The sequence below is a fragment of the Falco naumanni genome, chromosome 10 (assembly GCF_017639655.2).
Source record: "Falco naumanni isolate bFalNau1 chromosome 10, bFalNau1.pat, whole genome shotgun sequence".
Classification (NCBI taxonomy): domain Eukaryota; kingdom Metazoa; phylum Chordata; class Aves; order Falconiformes; family Falconidae; genus Falco; species Falco naumanni.
The window spans coordinates 19,418,305-19,436,018 of NC_054063.1; the positions used below are offsets into that span (position 1 = coordinate 19,418,305).

Sequence of the window (17,714 nt, forward strand, 5' to 3'; positions counted from 1 at the left end):
ACTAGCTCTGGGGCTTTTATTTGTCATAGGCAAACACCCGCACCACTATTCCCACTGCCACGTGTGGGAAAATGGGAGCAAGAAGGACCCATGGCTTTGCCGTGACCCCCAGCAGTGGCAGGCAGGGTCTCCTGCCCTGTGCCCCCACCAGGCTCAGACCCGGGGAGGCTTCCCCCCTGCTTCGGCAGCACCGTCAGCTGAGCTAGCAACGGCTCCGGGTGTTGGAGGGACCCCTCCTGAAGGGGGGGAGCACCTTCCTGCCCCCCACCCCCCCGGTGCCCGGCAGCACCCCGCGGTGGAAGGGCAGCCGGGCCATGGCCCCCGTCTGCAGCACATCCTGCTTGAGGAGGTCCTGGATCTTCAGGTTGGGCTTCAGCGCCCGCAGCGCAGCCACCTCGTGCAGCACTTCCTCGTGTAACCCGGACGTGCTCAGGCTAATTTAGATAGAGGAAGAAAAAGAGCAGAGTGGTTAAATCACCCTCCGCTCTCCTGGGTGCCGGGGTGCTGGTGTCTCCCTCCCTGACCCACAGCATCCGACCATGGGGTACTGGCATGGAGGTGCCAGGGATGGAAGGGGGTCGCACCAGGAACCTTACCCCAGGGCCCGCAGCGGGCAGGTGGGATGCCGGAGCTGCTGGCAGAGCTGCAGGATGCCGTCGGCTCCCAGCTCATTGTCGCTCAGGTCCAGGCAGGTGAGGTGGGAGCTCTCCATCAGCCAAGCAGCCAGGGCTTGGCAGCAGGCACCCGTCAGCTGGCAGCTCCCCAGCCTGCGGGACCGGGGCAAACAGGGATGCAGGGTTTGACCAGTGGGTGGGCAAGCTGCTCCAGATGGGAGGGAGGGAGCGCCAGCCGGACCCCAGCCCCTTACCGCAGCGTCTGTAGCCGGCAGGTGCGGGGCTGGAGCCCCTCACACAGCAGCTTCACACCGGCATCACGCAGCCCCTCGCTGAAGGACAAATCCAGCTCCTCCAGGCATGGGCTGGTGCTCAGCGCAGCGGCGAGGTCCTCGCAGCAGGCACTGGTGAGGCGGGTGTACCACAGCCTGCCGCGGACCCGTGGAAAAGACCCTCAGAACCAGCCTGAGGCCCCCCCCCCCCGCCACCCCATCACAGTGGTTGTCCCCTGGTGCCGCTGCTTTTGAACCCTGGGAGAGCAGGACAGAGGTATGGCACCACCCCAGAGAGGCTCTTTCAGGGTACCTCCCCAGCACTCCACCCCATGAGTCTGGCCAACTGGGAGATGCTCATGGTGTGCAGGGGGATGCCCATGGGTGGCAGGGCCACTCACCGCAGGACGCGCAGGCGGCAGCTGGGCTGCCGCAGCCCCTCGCAGAGCAGGTGCACACCGCCATCGCCCAGCGTGCCGTCACCCAGCTCCAGTTGGGCCAGGCTGGGGTGTTGGGCCAGCAGCGCCGCCAGCTCCCCACAGCAACTCTCCGACAGCCCGCACCACTGCAGCCTGCAGGGAGAGCGCAGGGACCCAGGGGCCCATCACCCCTGCCCTGGCTGCCCCAGCACCCTGCCACCTGGCCAATCAGCATGGAGGGACCACACTCACCCTTAGCACAGCCAATCAGCATGGAGGGACCACACTCGCCCTTAGCACAGCCAATCAGCAGGAAGGGACCACACCCTCCTACCTCCCCAACCAATCAGCAGGAAGGGACCACACACTCCCACCTCCCCAGCCAATCAGCAAAGAGGGACCACACCCTCCCACCTCCCCAGCCAATCAGCAGGAAGGGTCCACACCCTCCCACCTCCCCAGCCAATCAGCGGGAAGAGACGACAGCCTCCCACCTCCCCAGCCAATCAGCAGAAAGGGACCACACCCTCCCACCTCCCCAGCCAATCAGCAGGAAGGGACCATACCCTCCCACCTCCCCAGCCAATCAGCGGGAAGAGACGACAGCCTCCCACCTCCCCAGCCAATCAGCAGAAAGGGACCACACCCTCCTACCTCCCCAACCAATCAGCAGGAAGGGACCACACCCTCCCACCTCTCCAGCCAATCAGCAAAGAGGGACCACACCCTCCCACCTCCCCAACCAATCAGCAAAGAGGGACCACACCCTCCACCTCCCCAGCCAATCAGCGGGAAGAGACGACACCCTCCCACCTCCCAGCCAATCAGCAGGAAGGGACCACACCCTCCCACCTCCCAGCCAATCAGCACGGCAGGACCACCCCCCCATAGTCCATGAGGCCGGCGGTGATGCCACGTGGCAGCTGTGGGGTGCCAGCTGTGCCGCCCGTGCCCCGCTGAGCCAGCCAGGGTGCCCAGGCTGTGCCCAGTTCCCTCGCCCAGTGCCGCCCATGGGCTGGGCTTGGTGCCTGCCTCTTACCTGAGCTCCCGCAGGTGGGTGCCCGGGTGCCGCAGCGCTCGGCAGAGCGGGTAGATGGAGGCGGGCAGCTCCTGCTGCCCACCCTGGGCACGAGGGTGTCCTCTGGCTCCTGAGGCACCGGAGCTGCAGGGGGACAGAGTGGGGTGGCACAGGTGGCCCTCATTCGCACCGGGAGCTCCAGGCTTCCACACCCCCTGCCTGCCAAGTAGACCTCACCACCATGGCCTCCTCGAGAGGGACCTTAATGGCTTTGGAGATGCAGAGGCTGGTGAGCTTTCCTGCTGGAGTCACCTGCTCCCAAGCAAAGCCCGGGGTGCACTTAACATTCCAGCAGTGGGGATCCCCCCTTTGGAGGCGAGAAGGGGGGCATGATGCCAGCCTGATGCCTGGGCACGGATGGGTCTGCTCTGGCTGGGGGGTTGAGCCGAGAGGCTCCGTCTCCATCAACCCCACCACGCACAGCAGCCGGAGGAGCCTGCCCAATCCTTATGCTCCCATGATTCCCCCCAAGAATAAGCCAAATCCTCAGCTGAGGAATGAAAGCTCCAGGAGAAGCATAAGCTGGTGTTTGGGTGGAAGGTGCTGAAATGCCTCTAAAAGCATCTTTTGGGGTGAAGGAGGAGAAACCTTTGCGATGTGGGGCTGCAGGAGAAGAGGGGAAGGACTCACCGTGGCACCGACACAGGCAGCTCATCCCCGGGGTCCTGCTGACCGAAGGAGCATCCCCGCAGGGTGACGCAGCCCAGCCCAGCCCACTGCCTGATGCAGAAGGAAAGAGCTGTCTGGTCATACGCCGTCAGCTTGACGTCCTGCAGGTCTATGTCACTAAAACAATCCAATGCACTTTGCACAAGGCTTTTGTCATTCAACTCGAACAAAAAGTGGAAAGTGTCCAACTCAGAAACCTTCAGTGCTTGGCTGGGGCGGGAGGTGCCTCCATGCCTCCCCTGAAGCCACCTCAGCATGTCTTCCCTGGCTCGTGGCAAAATTCTGCACCCGATGGTTTTGTCCGCGTACTCCATTGATTTTTGGCTTACCAGACCAAACAGGAACCGCACCGTCAAGTTCAAATCCTGCCTGGACTTGCTGTAGCTTTCTAATAACATATTTACATCCTTTGCAAGAGCCCTGGAGTCGCTAACCGTCTCCTCATCGTCCTCCAGAACGTAAAACATGGCTGCAAAAAACTCCTGGAGGTGCAGGTGGGTGAAGCTGTAGACGTTCCCGTGGTCTGTGCCTTTCTTTGAGATCTTCTCATTGAGGAAGAGGGGGAGAAGATTCGTCTGGTCCAAGCCACGGTCCTGGATTTCCTTCTCCTCAAAGAGGACCTTGTGCTTCCAGATGCCATCAGCAGCCAAGGAGCAAAGGTTGTGCAGGAACCGCTGGAGGTCCTGCAGGTTGTCGCTGCCTCCACACGTCGTTAACCGGGAGAGGTAAACCAGGCTCATCCACGTGGTGGCTGTAGAGCACTCGACCAGGTTTTTCTTCTTGCAAAGCTCTTGTTTCAGGATGGTGCAGATGGTCCAGCTCATGAGGGGGATGGCGCACAAACTGTAGAGGATCCTGTTGCCCCTGGCAAACCTGAAGGCCATCTCAGCTTTATCGTCATTCTCAAAATACCTGTGGAAATATTCCTCCCTCATGGCTGCCGAAAATCCCAGTATTTCTGCATAATACTCGCCCTCCAGGCACTGCCCCAGGCTTTGAAGAGCTGTTGGCCTCGTGGTGATAAGCAAGGAAGACCTGGGGAGAAGAGTCTTCTTGAACAGGCTCATCAGGGTGGTTTCCAGCGGCTTCACTTCCCTGGGGTCAGAGCTCAGCTCACCTTCGCGCTGAGCCAAGGAAAATCCCAGGGCCTCGAAGCCATCAAAAATGAACAGGATCTTCTCCTGCTCATCCAGGATCTTCCCAGCTGGCATGTGCCCCTGAGGGCAGCACTTTGAAACCAGGTCTGACATGCTTGCTTCCTTGGTTGAGGCAATGTCTTTACAGTCTACGCAGAAGATGTAGTCAAACTGCGTGTAGGTGGTCCCTTCCACCCACTCCACCATCACCTTCCTGACCGTCATCGTCTTCCCCATCCCTGGGGCCCCCACCAGCACCACGACCTGCGGTGTTTGCCCGTCTTCGTCGGGTTCAAACAGCGTCTGCGTGGTGATGGTGACAGTGGCCGCTCTGTTGCTGGTGTTGGCACACTTAGGGCTGGTGCCCACAGCTTCATGCTCACCTCCACGCTTGCTCCGAGGCTTCCTGGCGATGGTCAGGGCGGTGTAGCGGCTGCTGAGGGACAGGTGCTCCCCAAGACACGAGTTCACTTCTTTGTAGCGGAGGAACTCCCGGACCACGTGCTCTTTGTATTTCTGCTTGTACTCTGTGCCGGTGAGAAGCAGAGTCAGTCCCCAGCACACATCGTTTCAGTGACGTAGAGTCAGTCTCCTCGGGGGTTCCCGAGGGGCTCCTACCCAGCACAACTGTGCTCCTGACATGCCAGTGGGACACTTGTTTCCATGCATGGAGCTTTCCTAAGTCTGGCAGAGGCCGTAAGGACGGTGCCTGTGAGAACTGAGGGCCTCTGGTTGGTTCTGGGAGTGCCCTTCTTCTCCCCTGGGTCCCCCGCGGTCACCCTGATCCATCAACCCCTGTTTTAACCCCCCTGCAATCCTTACTCCCCTGGGAGCAAATGCAATTGCCTGGGGCCACCTGCAGCCTCCATCCCCCTCTGCTTGTGCCGCTGGGGCTGAAGGCACCATCCCTGGGCTCCCAGGGACACCTTTGGCTCCAAAGCTTTACCAAACGTGAGCTCTGCAGAGATGTCCTTAATCTCCATCCCAGGAAGAAAGGATCTGCCCAGCCACCTGCCAGGCGGTGCCAAGAGCTGAAGGCTCTTCTCCAGGCAGGGGGGAGTCCAGCAGTCCGTAAGGATGGCAAGAGAGGTCACTGCAGCCCCCAGACTAACAGGGTCGCGGTGGGACAGCTTCATGTTTCCACGCTTCCCCGGGGAAGCCAAAACCTGCTTTTACCAACTTCTCCCTGTCTTCAGGATAACTGAAGGGAAAAAGAGAGAAAGGAAAGCAGAAGGCACGCTGGCTCCCTACCTTTCACCTTCTCATCCAGGAGTTTCTCGGCCAGGCTGCTCTGGTTCACCTCCTCAAACACCCTGATCGCTGTGTCCATCGTGGCATCTTCACTGTGGCTTTCCCTCATGCAGCTGCCAGGCATGGCCAGCGAACCCTCGGAGATATTCCATCCTTCTTCCACCTGAACCTCCGTGAAACTCCTGAACGTCTTTAGGCGCCAGACTTTGCAGTGCTCAGAAGAGGAGGGCTGCTGCGTGCTCTTCCCCTGCCATTATGGGATGTCACCTGAAAATACCAGCGGTTAGAAATCACGGCTGCACCACGGTGGAGGTTTCAGAGCTGGGCACCGAGCTCATCCCATGCATTCCATTTCTTCCTGCGCTGGAAGGGCTGGGGACAGTCACCCCAACACAGCAAGGTCACAGGGGCTGTGGGTGCTGCAGCATTTGGCACATTTGGGATGCCAAAACCACCCAAAAAAGCATCCTGGGGGTTAGTAAGCAGAGCAGGAGCTGCAGCCCCTTGCGGCAGGGTCTCCCCAGTGCCAGGGACAGCCTGGTCCCCACGGCCTGAGTGGCAGGATGGCAGGGCGCTGCCTGAGATCCCCGTCCTGCGCACGGGCAGGGTTTCGCTTTTTGCTGGCAGCCCAGCATCCGGCACACCCTTCCTCCTTCCCGCCACCCGGCACCTCGCCAGCCGTCCTCCGCAAAATCCCCTGGGATGGGCGGCTTCACACCCGAAGAACCCCCAGCAATAAGCCCACAAGGAAAACTGCTGTTCTGGGGGGGAAAAGGTGGATTTAGGGAAGTGCACTGTGGGTGCTGCAGCCCCTCTGCTGCCTCTCGTCTCCCCGGTGCTGGCAGCTCACCCTCCTCCCCACAGCAGGTCAGGGTTTGGCTGGAAAGCCACCGAGCCCCTGAATTTCTAATGCTGCCAGAGTCACCGCGCTTTGCTGGGGGTCCCAAGCCTTTTGGTGGGCTTCGTACGGAAAGTCACTGAGCTTCTCCCCCTCCCTCTTCGGGACTCCTTATTTCTGGTATCACTCTTCTCCCCATTTCCATGTCCCCTGTCTTTAGGAGACCAGTACCATCCTGCAGTTATCCGGGACCAGATCCGCCTGGAATTAGTTTCCTGTAAATTCAGAAAACCAGAGGGAAGCTGCAGTTCCCTGCAGGAACTGCCTCCTGCTGCAGCTTTCACCATGGAGCAAGGGGGACCTCTAAGGGGACCCCATCACAGGCGATGTGAAGCTAAATTTAGATGCTTGCAAAAGCACAGTAGGATAGAGAAATTAAAAATAGCTGCAGGAAGCAGAGAATTAAACTGGGAGCTGTCAGAGGAAGAGGATTATCGGGGTGATGTGTATGAAAGGGAGAGGAAAAAGGAGCTGGGAACAACAGTTGCTGTCCCCATGTGACAGCTATCCTGGGGCCCATGAGGCCGTAGGAATAAAGCACCATTGTGGGTTGGAGAGCGGCACTTCTAGAAATGTCTTCAAGCTTTGGATCCAATGGAAATGAAATAGCTCGATGCCCAGAGCTTGTGCTATGCCAGCCTTTAGTCTGACGTGTGCTAAGGGGCCAGCATGTGCCCTTCTTGCAGCATTAAGTCAGGCTGCCCAGCAGCTGGGTAAGAAACCAGCAGCACCAAGGTGGCTCTAGAAACTGGGAGAAGATGGAGAAGATTTTTCTGAACCAGTGCAGAACTGCGAAGGTGCCAGTGGGATGCGATACCCTACCCCATCAGCCCTTTGCTGGTGAGGCACAGGTGGTTCTGAGTGGCTGGAACTCGGTGTCCAAGCACGGGAAAGCCTCCCTGGGCTCTGCTGGTAGAGGCCAAACAGAGCAGTGGGAATGGTGGCCTGGATGCAGGAGAAAGGGGGAAAATTTGACATGGGCCAAGAAGGACCTGTGGCTTTCAGCAGGACAGAGGAATAGGAGATGCTTGGGTTGGGGTAGTACCTCAGAAAAAAAAAAATGGATCAAAGATATTAAGGGCTCTGGAGAGCATTAAAGGATTTAGGAGAAGATATGACAAAATGGGATGGGAAGGAAAGATGGGATTTGCTGGAAGGAGTGATACTGCAGCTGAGAGGAGCAGCAGCAGGACACCGTGATGTTCCTACACCTCTGCTGCCTCCCAGCTGGCCAAAGTCATCCCTACGGAGGCGGCTTGGGCCCGGGGCTGCCCATACGGATGGGTGCCTGTGTGCCAACCGCAGCAGGACCCTGGGGGCCGCCCTGAGGTTCTGCCCAGGAGATATGAAGGTACCAGTGGGCTTTTGGTGCAGCAGCAAAGAGCCTGTTACTTTAGAACACAGCTGGAGCGTGGACCCTTATCAGACGTTTATGGTGGGATTTCTGTGTCAGCAACACAGAAACCAGAGAAAGGCCGTTACAGAGGGTGAGAGGACAGACACAGGCTTTGCTGGAGGGTGGCAGAAAACCCTGCTCTGTGGGAAGTCCCATCGCCCAGCTGCATCAGTGGGACCTTCTGGTCCCCCATACAAATACTTGTATCTTAAAGAAGCTGAGACTGCTCAGAGTGAAATCATTAAGGACTACTTTCAAGAAAATGTTTCTTGAGAAATTATAAACCCATGTAATTGAAGGAAGAGCATTGAGCTGGAGCCCATGTAGGACATCTCCCGGCAGCGCTGCTTGGGCAGAGGGCCAGTGCCCAGGGAAATGAAGCCCACCACCCCTGGCAGGTGTAGCCTGTTCCTCCCTTTCTAGCCATGGATGGGTTGTGGCTGGGGCTTTTGGAAAGGAGAAAGGATCCCCTGGGGATGCCCAGGGGTGAAATGTGTGTGTGTGTCCTGTGACTTGCTCTTCACACTCCAGTTTATGAACAGGGAACCTGTGTTTTGGCTGGTGGGGGGACGTAAACCCACCCTGTGGAGGAGACAGGGGCTGGGGAACTGGGGTTGAGGCAGGTGGGGGTTTGCAGCTGAGCCTGCCGAGTACCTGCAGCTCTGTGGGGCTGGCCTTCCCACCAGGCACGATGGAAAATGCTTCAGGGGGGCATGTGGTTAGCAAAGCTGCCTTTGAGGGATGCTGGGAAAGGGGGAAAGGATGTTTTAAGGCACACTGAGAGTTTTAGGACGGGGGAAACAGACGTTACTGACAATACCTTGGCAGTCAAGCTTTTGCCCACAGTGCCACCGCTGTGGCAGGGCTTGTGGGGTCTGCACTGTGTGGCTCCTGCTGCCGGGGAATGGAAGCAGCTTTGCTGGGGCAGGGCAGAGCTAGCAGGGACTCGGTTCAACCCAGATAATGTCCCTTCAGCGTTTCACAGGCTCCAAAGTGAGCCTGTTTCAGTGGCACCACGGGCTGAGCTGTGTCCATCTAGCTCAGGGTCCCTGCTCAGAGCCTGTGTCATCCTGTCCCTCTTGCTTGCAGGACACAAAGTCTGGAAACAACCTTTTCTCTCTGACGGTTCAGGGCACACCGTGTTTCTTCCCAGGGATGCTGCTGCCACCAAGCCCCCACCAGAGCAGGGCTTGCAGGGGGGCTCCCCAGGAGCCAGGGCTGTTCTCCCCTCCGCTAACTCATCCTGGGCTACGCTGTGAGCTGAGAGCAAGAAGGAAAAACCTGTGGCATGGTTTCTAAAGATTTCCCTCTCCATCTGACCTTGAAAAAGCTGTTTTCACCTTGCCATGTCTTAATCTGAATTGCTGCTTGCTGTGCCTGTGCCGGCACTCTCCCATGCTGCGTTAAGGGGGGATGTGACCCACTTGCTGCAGGAGACCCTTCCCGTGCCTGGTGCCAGGGGATTTCTGAGTGCTGCCTAGCTCTGCTGCTGCTTTCCTGGCTTCTCCCCCCCTCTACAACGAGGGAGTGAGGTTACTTGTTTTACAGCTCCTTTCCTCTGCTTCCTTTTTTCTACATTGGTAAAAATATTTTTTTCCATTTGAATTCAGAGGCATATAATATCATAAATTCAAAAAGTCTAGGGCATATGAAGGTATCATATGGGGCTGTTTATCTCCTAAGGCAGAGACAGCATGTGTGAACGTAAGGAAATCACGGCCACGACGCCCTGGCCTCAGCTCATCCAGGCTCTGGGGACTGGAGCTGGCAATTTCTGCTTGCTGGAGGCTCCCTCCCCCCTCCCATGCTGCGGGAGGCACAGAGGCCGCGGCTATTTCTGCCTGATGTAGAAGTAGCAAAAGGGTTTTTGAGTCCGGTGCTCAGCTCCCGGGAGCAGAGGCTTGGGTGTCTCTCCTGCATTAAATCACAGGTTTTAATGAGCTTTGCAGAAACTCAGCCTGTCCCTGCTGCTGCCAGTAGATCAAGAGATTTGGGAGGCATTAGAGAGGCGAAGCAGCTGTTTGCAGCTGCTGGATGGTCTTGGCTGTGCCTGGCACAAGTCCCTAAAACAGCTGGGAGGGGTGGCAGGGGGGCTGGCACTGCTGGGTGTGGGAGCAGACAGGCAGCAGAGGGGACAGCAGCATCAGCCACAGCTGATACTGTCTGTGCCAGCCTGCCTCAGCCAAGCAGGCTCCTGAAGCCAAGGACTACATCCAGATAACCTTGCTCATCCCTGCTCTGAGGGAATGCTGGTAGCTGCATCTGAAACCAGCCCCTTCAAGCACAGCCTTTTCTGGGAGGTCTGGGTTTCTCACATCCAGCCCCTGTGTTTTCTGCACTTTCCTTCAAAAACAGTTTTTCTTTATGGTGGGATTTAATCAGCCTGAGTATTTGTAAGCAGAGATGCACACTGCCTTGGCTCTTGTGGGCAGTCTGGCAGAACCAGAGAGGGTCAGTGAAGAAAATACAGATTTTCCTTGGAGTTTCTGCCCTTCCGCACTGAGTATGTTTGTGGCTGAGCTGTTGCTTGGCTGCTGTTTATGGGAGAGAGGAAAACACAGCAGCTGCAGAATTAAAGTGGGTTGTTCTGCAAGTGGCTGAGCTGACAAAGTTGTTTTTTCCTGGGATTCTGGGTATAATGTCCTTAAGATGTCCACGCTTTCTACCAAGTAGCATGAAGCTGGTCAGTGGGTCCCAAATAACTGTATGGAGGAAGATGGGCACGCATCACATAACCTGATTTACTTAGGAAATAAGGGCTAAAAGAGTTCTAGCCAGTCTCAGGATCTGGTTGCAGTTTGGGGTATGAGCAGGGTTTGACCCCAGTGATGTGAATTTGGGACCCATGGCCGGCTGGCAGAGGGGAAGCGGTGGCAGGGGGGGTGCTGGCTTTTGACCAACACATTGCGAAGTGCCGGTGCGGCTGAGGAGGAGGAGGAGGCTGTGTCTGGCACAGCCTGGCTGGGTGTCTGACAGGGCTCCGCAGCGGGACCGGGCTGTGTGCCCAGCTCCAACCTGGCCTTGGGCTGCCTGCTGTCCTTCACAGACCTGGCACCGGTTCTGTAAGGGGAGCCGGACCCCAGCCTGCTGGGGCAAGGGAGAGTTTGGGGAGAAGGGAAGCAGAACTGGCACAAAACTACCCCAAGGCACAGTGTTCTAGCTTCCTCCATCCATCATGCAGAGCTTTTCCTTGGCAAGGCACACTGCCACCCCTTAACTCACTGCTGGGAGACTGTCACACTTGGAAACCCCTTATCCTGGTGAGGGGAGCCCCGTACACCTTTTTTCCTCTTGTCTGCACACAAGCATCCCAATTTATTGGGCTCTCCCCCCATTTTCCCCAGTGTGTTCCCCCACTCCTTTGTGGCTATATTCACTGCAATTGCTGCAAACCCAGGTGGGCTTTGGAGGGGTGAGCGAAGTGGGAGGGGGGTCAGTGTTGCAGGCACAGTCCTGAACTGCCGAGCCAGCAAGCCAAATAGCAGGGGCTGTGAGGTGCAGCTGGCCTGCCTTAACTGCCCGCCAGCCCCCCTCAGCATCCTGCTCCCCCTTTCCCACCCCCACCCCCCCACCCCCCCCAAGTCCCAGCCCTTCCGTCCGGATTGGAGCGCTGCCTCCCCCCTCCTTCCCTGCTCTCCATCTTCATGCGGTCTGCAGAGGTGCATTGTGGGAAACTCCCAAGTTTCCCCCCCCCCTCCTTGCTCTGCCTCCCTCCCTCCTCTCTGCGCAAGAGCCAGCTCCCAAGGTGTGACCGGTGCAGGCGGCCGGAGGACAGGAGGTAAGGGCTGCCGCCTCCGCCGCGCACGCTGGCACCCGGTGGGTGAGGGGACAGAGCTGCCGGGGGTCCCTAGCTGTCACGGCCAGCTCAGCGTCCCTGCTTGGGGTGACATAGCAAAACAGAGGCGCAGATCCACCTGGCCAAGGTGAGTGCCTGCCTCCTTGCAGCTGCCCGGGGGGAGGCCGGCTGGCTTGGGAGAGCATTCCCACACAGCCTCCCCGTAAACACCCGACAGTGCTGCTTTCCCACCTGAAATAACGAGCGGAGCAGGGATGGCTGGCCCCGAGCAGCTCCCTTCCCACCCCAGCTCCCCGCTCCTGCTCCCTGAAGGTCAGGCAGCCAGGGAAGGCGTTTCCGCCGCTGCCTCCGCGTACCTGCCGTCTGCTCTGCTGCCTCGGCGGGATGGCATGTGCCGTGCTTGCCCGGTCCGAGCTGGGCTGGCCACTGCTGGCTGCCACGGGGTTCAGCCAGGGGGATGGCAGCCGGCCTGGGATGGAGACGGGGGTTTTGTGCTGCAGGAGGGCTCTGAGCGTGGAAAAGCGGAGTCGGCCATGTGCCGGAAACAGGGCTGCTGGGAGGGAGGAGGGGAGGCAAGGCAGCATCCCCGGCTGAAACCTCCCAGCCTCGGCAGCAAAGCCTGTACACGTTCCCGAAAGGTTTCCATCAGGCTTCCAGCTGCTTTTCCTCTCCCACCTCCATGGGCGGTGGTATTTGTTTGCCTCTCGCTCTGCCTGGATGGGTTTAACGTCTCCGCTTTGTTGCTGTCAGTCTGGAGGCAAAGCGTGGCTGGGCACAGCCAGCAGCCCTGGCCGTTAGCCTTCCCCTTTCCCAAGGAAGGAACTGGGGGTTGCTCTGTTGGGCAGAGGTGCTTGGAGATCAAAAGGGTTATCCTTTGCTATGGCCCCCTGGCTGGTGTTGGAAAGGAGCTCACAAAGGGAAATCTGCCCAAAAAAGCCTGAAATGGAGGGAGGACAGAGGCAATAGCACCTGTTAAGCTGTGGGGAGGTGGCACCAAATGGGTAGGAGGGAGGAGGACACTAGACCAGGGCTCCTGTATCCAGGTGTGTGTGCTTCCAGGCATGAAATGGATGGGGGATGTCTTGGGCTTTTCAGTCTGATGTCCCTGCCTCTGCACAGCTATGTTTGGCCATGCCTGTGTGTTTGCAGAGACCTGTTGATTTGGTCCCTGCTCCTGTTTAGTGTCACTTCTGGGGGGGGGGGGGGGGGAGCAGAGAAAAAGGATTTTTATTGTTGAATTGAGGTAAGCCCACTGAAACTTTGGCATTGGGGCAATGGGAGGAAGCCCTCCCTGTTGCAGCCCTGTTTTTCTGGGTGGGGCTTGGGCAGGATGCTGTCGGGAGAGGGAGGATGGACTATGCTGGATTGAGCTCCCTGCTCCATCTCGGGACTGACCTCCAAAAGTCTGACCTTCACAGGTTTGACCTTCAGCATTTCCCATCTTTCTGTTTTCAGCCACAGTGTCCAACACCAGTCTCTAACCCTGTGATATTGTGGTAGGATGGGGGAAGAAAATCCAGAATCCCCTTAAATGCAGATATTCATCCCTCTGCATCCATCCCCTCCGCTGGCAGGCTGCCAGGACCGGGGGCTACTGAGCGCCCTGCCACACTCTCCCCATCCTTGATCATGTGCGAGGGCAGGGGGATGGGGCAGAGGGGAGGGATGGAGCTCTCTGAGCAAGCATTTCTGTGCTGGAGGAGCTTTGGCCATCCTTCCCTAGATCCTTCCCAGTTTTCTGCAGGGAGGGAGAGTGGTCTGGTTTTGTCGCACCAGGAAAACGATGGGCTTTACCCCAGAGCATGCCAGGAGCCTCCCCAGAAGGTCACTGCCTCAGGCTGAATGGGCCCCTTGCCTGCCTGCAGTGGCTTCTTACATTTCAGCTGCAAAGCAACAGTTTTCAGGCTGATGCCTGCAGATCTGTGGGCTGGCAGATTCAGGACTTGTCTCTGCACATGCAGAATTGCCTCCTTGGTGGCCGCATCATGAACGGGGGGTGATGCCGTGAGAGCCTGGTGCAGTCCTGCATTGGTCAAATGGGATGGGTTTAGGATACCCAGAAACTGAAGAGAGTTGTTAAATTTGCTGCTGCTTACTGCACTGGTTGGGGCTGTTTTACTGTATCGGAGATACCCTGATCTTCTTTGCTTGTGGATACTAAATTTGAGAGATACAGGACACACTGACTGTCAGGAAGAGGCCGCAGCAGCTCTGTTGCAGAAGGCTGGTTTCCTTTCTGTCTGGCTACCGGCTCCTGGCTGCCTGGGGTGCAGCACCCCAAATGGGGAGCATCTGTCCTCTTGCCAAAGGCAGTTTCCCAAGTGCTGGCAGGCTCAGTACAAAGAGCAGGGCTCTGTGGTGGAAAGGGAGTTGTTCACCCTTCTCCAAGAGGCAGAAAGGAAGCATGAAACATTTGCTGACCCTGCCACAACGTTATTCCTAAGATGACATCGTGGTGCTGAGCAGCATTGAGATGTGCTGCACGGCCCCAGCCGGGTTGTTAGGGTGGATGTCGTGGGGAATTGCTGATTTATTTATTCCCTGGGGAGACCTGAGCATTTTGGGGGTGGCAGTAACCTCCCTCCTGGAGCAAGCAGCTCTCTGGCAGGATGGCTGAGCAGAGCCGAAGGTGGTGCAGACCTCCAGGTGGTGGAGAGGGTGTCACTGGTGCCGAGCTATGAAGTTCTGGTTGGAAGTGTGATAATTACCTTTGCAATAGCAGGGCTGCAACAGGAGGCTGCTGGGCCAGCTTCTGCTGGGGCTGTGGGGCCCTGGTGGCCTCCCTTCTGATCTTACAGGAGGTGCCAGCCCATCCTCAGGAAGGGATTTGCCACCTATCAGTGCAGTAGCTTATCCCCAGTGCCACAGAGTTGCTGGCATTGAATTGTTGGTTCTGGGAGAGCTAGAAAAGCACTATAAAGAAGCAAAATGAGAGTGTTTGTGAAATATTGAGTGTGGCAAAAGCCAAGATGTGGGGAGGTGCCCAGGGTAGGATGCAGGGGTGGCACAGCAGCCTGGGATGCAGGATACACCCAGAGGTTCTGTGGTTCATGCTGCTGGCTGCGCATCTTCCACTGCATCTCCTGAATCGCTCCCCATTGAAACTACTTCAGTGCTTTGACCCAGTGTCCTGTCAAACAGCTGCCACAGGGGAAAAAAAACCAGTCATCCAGAGAAAATCCTTTCCCTTGTTCCCCTAAATTTCTGTCTTCAGGTAAGTGATGCTCCGTCCTGTCAGGGAGAGGCTTAAGATCTAACATCTCATGGGTTTTTTGAAGGGTAAAAGCTACCATCTTGTTCCACCACAAAAAAATGGAGCTATAAAGTGGGAAAACACTGTTCGATTTTGTGTCTGAGGGGGGGCTCAAAGCCAGGAGTAAAGTTGGGACAGCACAGCAAAGTGAGGGGCTCTGAAATTGTTCTAGTTATGATAGTCCCCCTTTGGGGGCCTGTGCAGCATGTTACGACCCTGAGAAACCAGGTTTTGAAGCAGAAGGACATTTTCAACCTAATCTCCCTGAAGTATTTTCAGATTATCTCTAGTTCTAGAAATGCTTTTGCTGTGAACTGCAGCTGAGAGTGCAGCTGGTCCCGCTGCATCACCAGTGCTGGTAGCACTTGAGCAGGTGACCGGTCAGGTGGCTGAGCCTTGCCAGGTGTGAATTCTCCTACCAACAGTGGGTCAGGACCATGCCGGCTGTCACTCGGTGCCCACACGTACGGGCATCAGTCAGAGCATGTGATTGTGTCTCACACTCTCCAGTGGTGCCAGTCTTGTATTTCCCAAGGCTGTTCTGGTAATGCTTTCCTGATTTCTGCCATGTGTTGGGGCAGCCCTGAGCTGAGGCGTGAGAAGGGGCTTTGTGCCGGTCGTGTGTCTGTGCCAGCGTGGTGCTGGGGTGGTGAGTTGCCCCTTTGGGACCGTCCATGGCAAGCACTGGTGGAGGAGGGAAGGAGTGGGCTCGGTTGGGTTTTTTTGGCAGCAGCCTGTATAGTGTTAACGGAGCTGTGGGCAGGAAGCTGAAGTGAACTCCAAGTGCTTTTCAAGCTGTGTGGCTGCAGAGAAATGGCTGGTTCTGGGTCTGCGAGGTGCCCTGGAAGGAGCTTTTGTGGGTGGTGCAGCAGGAAATGTGCAAAGGGAGCTCACCGTGGGGCTGCTGAAGGGCAGGGTGAGGCTGAAGCAAGTTGTCCTTCCCTTGATGCTGCAGGTTTAAGGGCAGAGTCAGTCAGTTTTACCATTTCTCATGGTTCTGATTGCTTTATTTTCACATAGGGCAAGAGAAGATAACCGAACAGAGATGTCAATGTGTTTTTCTATGTACATGGCTGTGTACAGGCAGAGTGCCTGAACAGTGTAAGTTAGAGCTGTGTTTTGGGCTTAAAAAACCAAAAGGACAAAAGCAAAACCTCTAGCAGGGATATGGGGTGTGTGTCCCTGCATTGTCACCTCCACCTCCCAGAATAAAATGTCTGTGGTGCCCATCCCAGTGAGATCTTTGGGGTCAGGACAAGCACGGCTCACAGACATGACGCTTAGCTCGGACCTTATCTGCAGAGGTCATGGTGTAGAAAAGGACTGTTTAGCCTTTTTCTGAGCTTGTGCTGGTGGGGAATGAACTGAGACTGGCTGTGGGGCTCCAAAATGCTGTGTCACCTGCATGGGGAGGGTTGGGCTGTGGCAGGGCAGCCTTTGAAGATGACACTGGCACCTGTGTTGCAAGCTGGCATTTTGCCTCCTCTCTGTGCAGCTGGTGGCCCACTGGTGTACCCAGGCTCTGCACGCCCCAGCCATTCCCTTTGCAGATGTGAAGCAAAGCCAGTTTTGCTGGGCAGCAGGACCCTGTCCTGTTCCCACACCTCACTATGGTGCCAGGTATAGCCTGACCTTTGAATGCTGATGCATCACCCAGGCTGGGAGAGACATTTGCTGTGTCTCGGTGGCACAGGGAGCAAGGAGTAGGGTCTTGCAAGGCTGACCATGCTCTGGGGCTGTGTGAGTGATGGTTGCAGTTCTGGTCATTGCCAGGACCAGCAGGACAGGTGAGGAGAACGCTGGGTCTGGGTGCAGCCGCAGGACTGACGCAGCCGTGGAGGCTTTGCTGGCAAATCTCCCGCTGTGGCAGCGATCTGAAGGTGCTGCTGCCGCCTGTGTAAATACTTTCAGCATCTGACCCTCTCCACATCAAGATTCAAAGGGTTGGTTTGAGAGGGAAATGTTTAATCCAGGGCTGGGGGGAGGGATGTGGGGAGTAGCAAACAACAGATTGGGAAAAGGATTCATAAATATCTCATCAGAGTGAAGTGGGTCAACAGCGTTTACTGTAACTTGGTGCTGCTGCCTCCAAGGCTTGGCTTGGGGGAGGGATGGCACACGCAGCCATCTCCCTGCGCCGCCTGGTCCTGGTGCACTCAGGCTGTTTAAAAGTGTCTATGATGAGCGACTCACGCTATTGCTGTGCTTGCATGGTGTTTTGTCACATTTGCTGTGCATTGCGTCAGGAGTGGGGAGCAAAAATAGACCGTAAGGGAGCTAAAATCCTCCTTGGGGAGCTGCCCACGGCAGCTGAACGAACACAAGCTCCTTATGTAAAGCTGTTTTAATATTTATGGTAATACTGAGAGGCACTGCATTACCTCATCTGTCTTCACAGCACTTCTTGAAGATGGGGAGGAAGGCTTAGTCACACTACTCTGCTGCCACTTACCCTAGGTCCTTGCCTGGTATCTCGTTGCCTTTAGTGTGTTTATTCGCCTGGCAGCTCAGAACAGGGGAGAAGTGCTGTTTGTCCCCATTGGAAACGGGGAGTTGAAGCACTGGGGAAAAAAAATGCGCTGCCCAGCTGCAGGAGGAGGCTGGAATGGGGCAGGGCACTGAACACAAATCCTTCCAGCCCTGACCCATCACTCCCCATGCAGCAGAGGAAATGGGCACAGACCCTTGAGGACACTTTTTCCAAGGACAGTGTCTGGTCCTCCAAGCTGCATTACCTGGGGGTTAGACAAGAAGGTCAAGGGCTCAAGCTTTGACCCCCTTGGAGCCATCAGTACTTTGGGGAGGGGGGGGAAGTTGGGCCTTGCCTATCTTTGATCTCTTTTCACTGATGCTACCCGCAAGCCCTCTGCGGGCTTGCTGATGCAGCATGAGAAGCCTGACCAGCCATGATGGCCGTTACCTGTGGGATGGG

General features: G+C 56.9%; 2 protein-coding genes across 3 annotated transcripts in view; one reads left to right on the forward strand and one right to left on the reverse strand.

Annotated features, from left to right (window-relative positions):
• On the reverse strand, positions 1 to 11,997 carry LOC121095158 (NACHT, LRR and PYD domains-containing protein 12-like). The gene is made up of 9 exons (XM_040609600.1): positions 11,886 to 11,997; positions 6,365 to 6,552; positions 5,440 to 5,706; positions 3,014 to 4,715; positions 2,345 to 2,467; positions 1,288 to 1,458; positions 869 to 1,042; positions 597 to 767; positions 1 to 434 (listed from the first exon to the last, which is right to left on the reverse strand). Exons 3-9 carry the CDS (start codon positions 5,561 to 5,563, stop codon positions 203 to 205), a joined length of 2,697 nt encoding a protein of 898 aa, XP_040465534.1. The 5' UTR covers positions 5,564 to 5,706; positions 6,365 to 6,552; positions 11,886 to 11,997; the 3' UTR covers positions 1 to 202.
• The window catches only part of CEND1 (cell cycle exit and neuronal differentiation 1), a 22,786-nt gene continuing 16,471 nt past the window's right edge, over positions 11,400 to 17,714 (forward strand). Inside the window, exon 1 of one of the 2 annotated variants that reach the window (XM_040609711.1) lies at positions 11,400 to 11,511. The gene's annotated coding sequence lies outside the window, so the exon portion shown is untranslated. The other variant, XM_040609713.1, reaches the window with a different exon arrangement.

Bases quoted from the DNA above. Each gene is read 5' to 3' on its own strand.
- LOC121095158 (XM_040609600.1), bottom strand. From the start codon at position 5,563: ATGCCTGGCAGCTGCATGAGGGAAAGCCACAGTGAAGATGCCACGATG. The intron at 4,716-5,439 runs GTAGGGAGCCAG...TCACCGGCACAG, and splicing joins CCTGGATGAGAAGGTGAAAG to AGTACAAGCAGAAATACAAA. The intron at 768-868 runs GTAAGGGGCTGG...CCGGTCCCGCAG, and splicing joins TGCCGGCTACAGACGCTGCG to GCTGGGGAGCTGCCAGCTGA.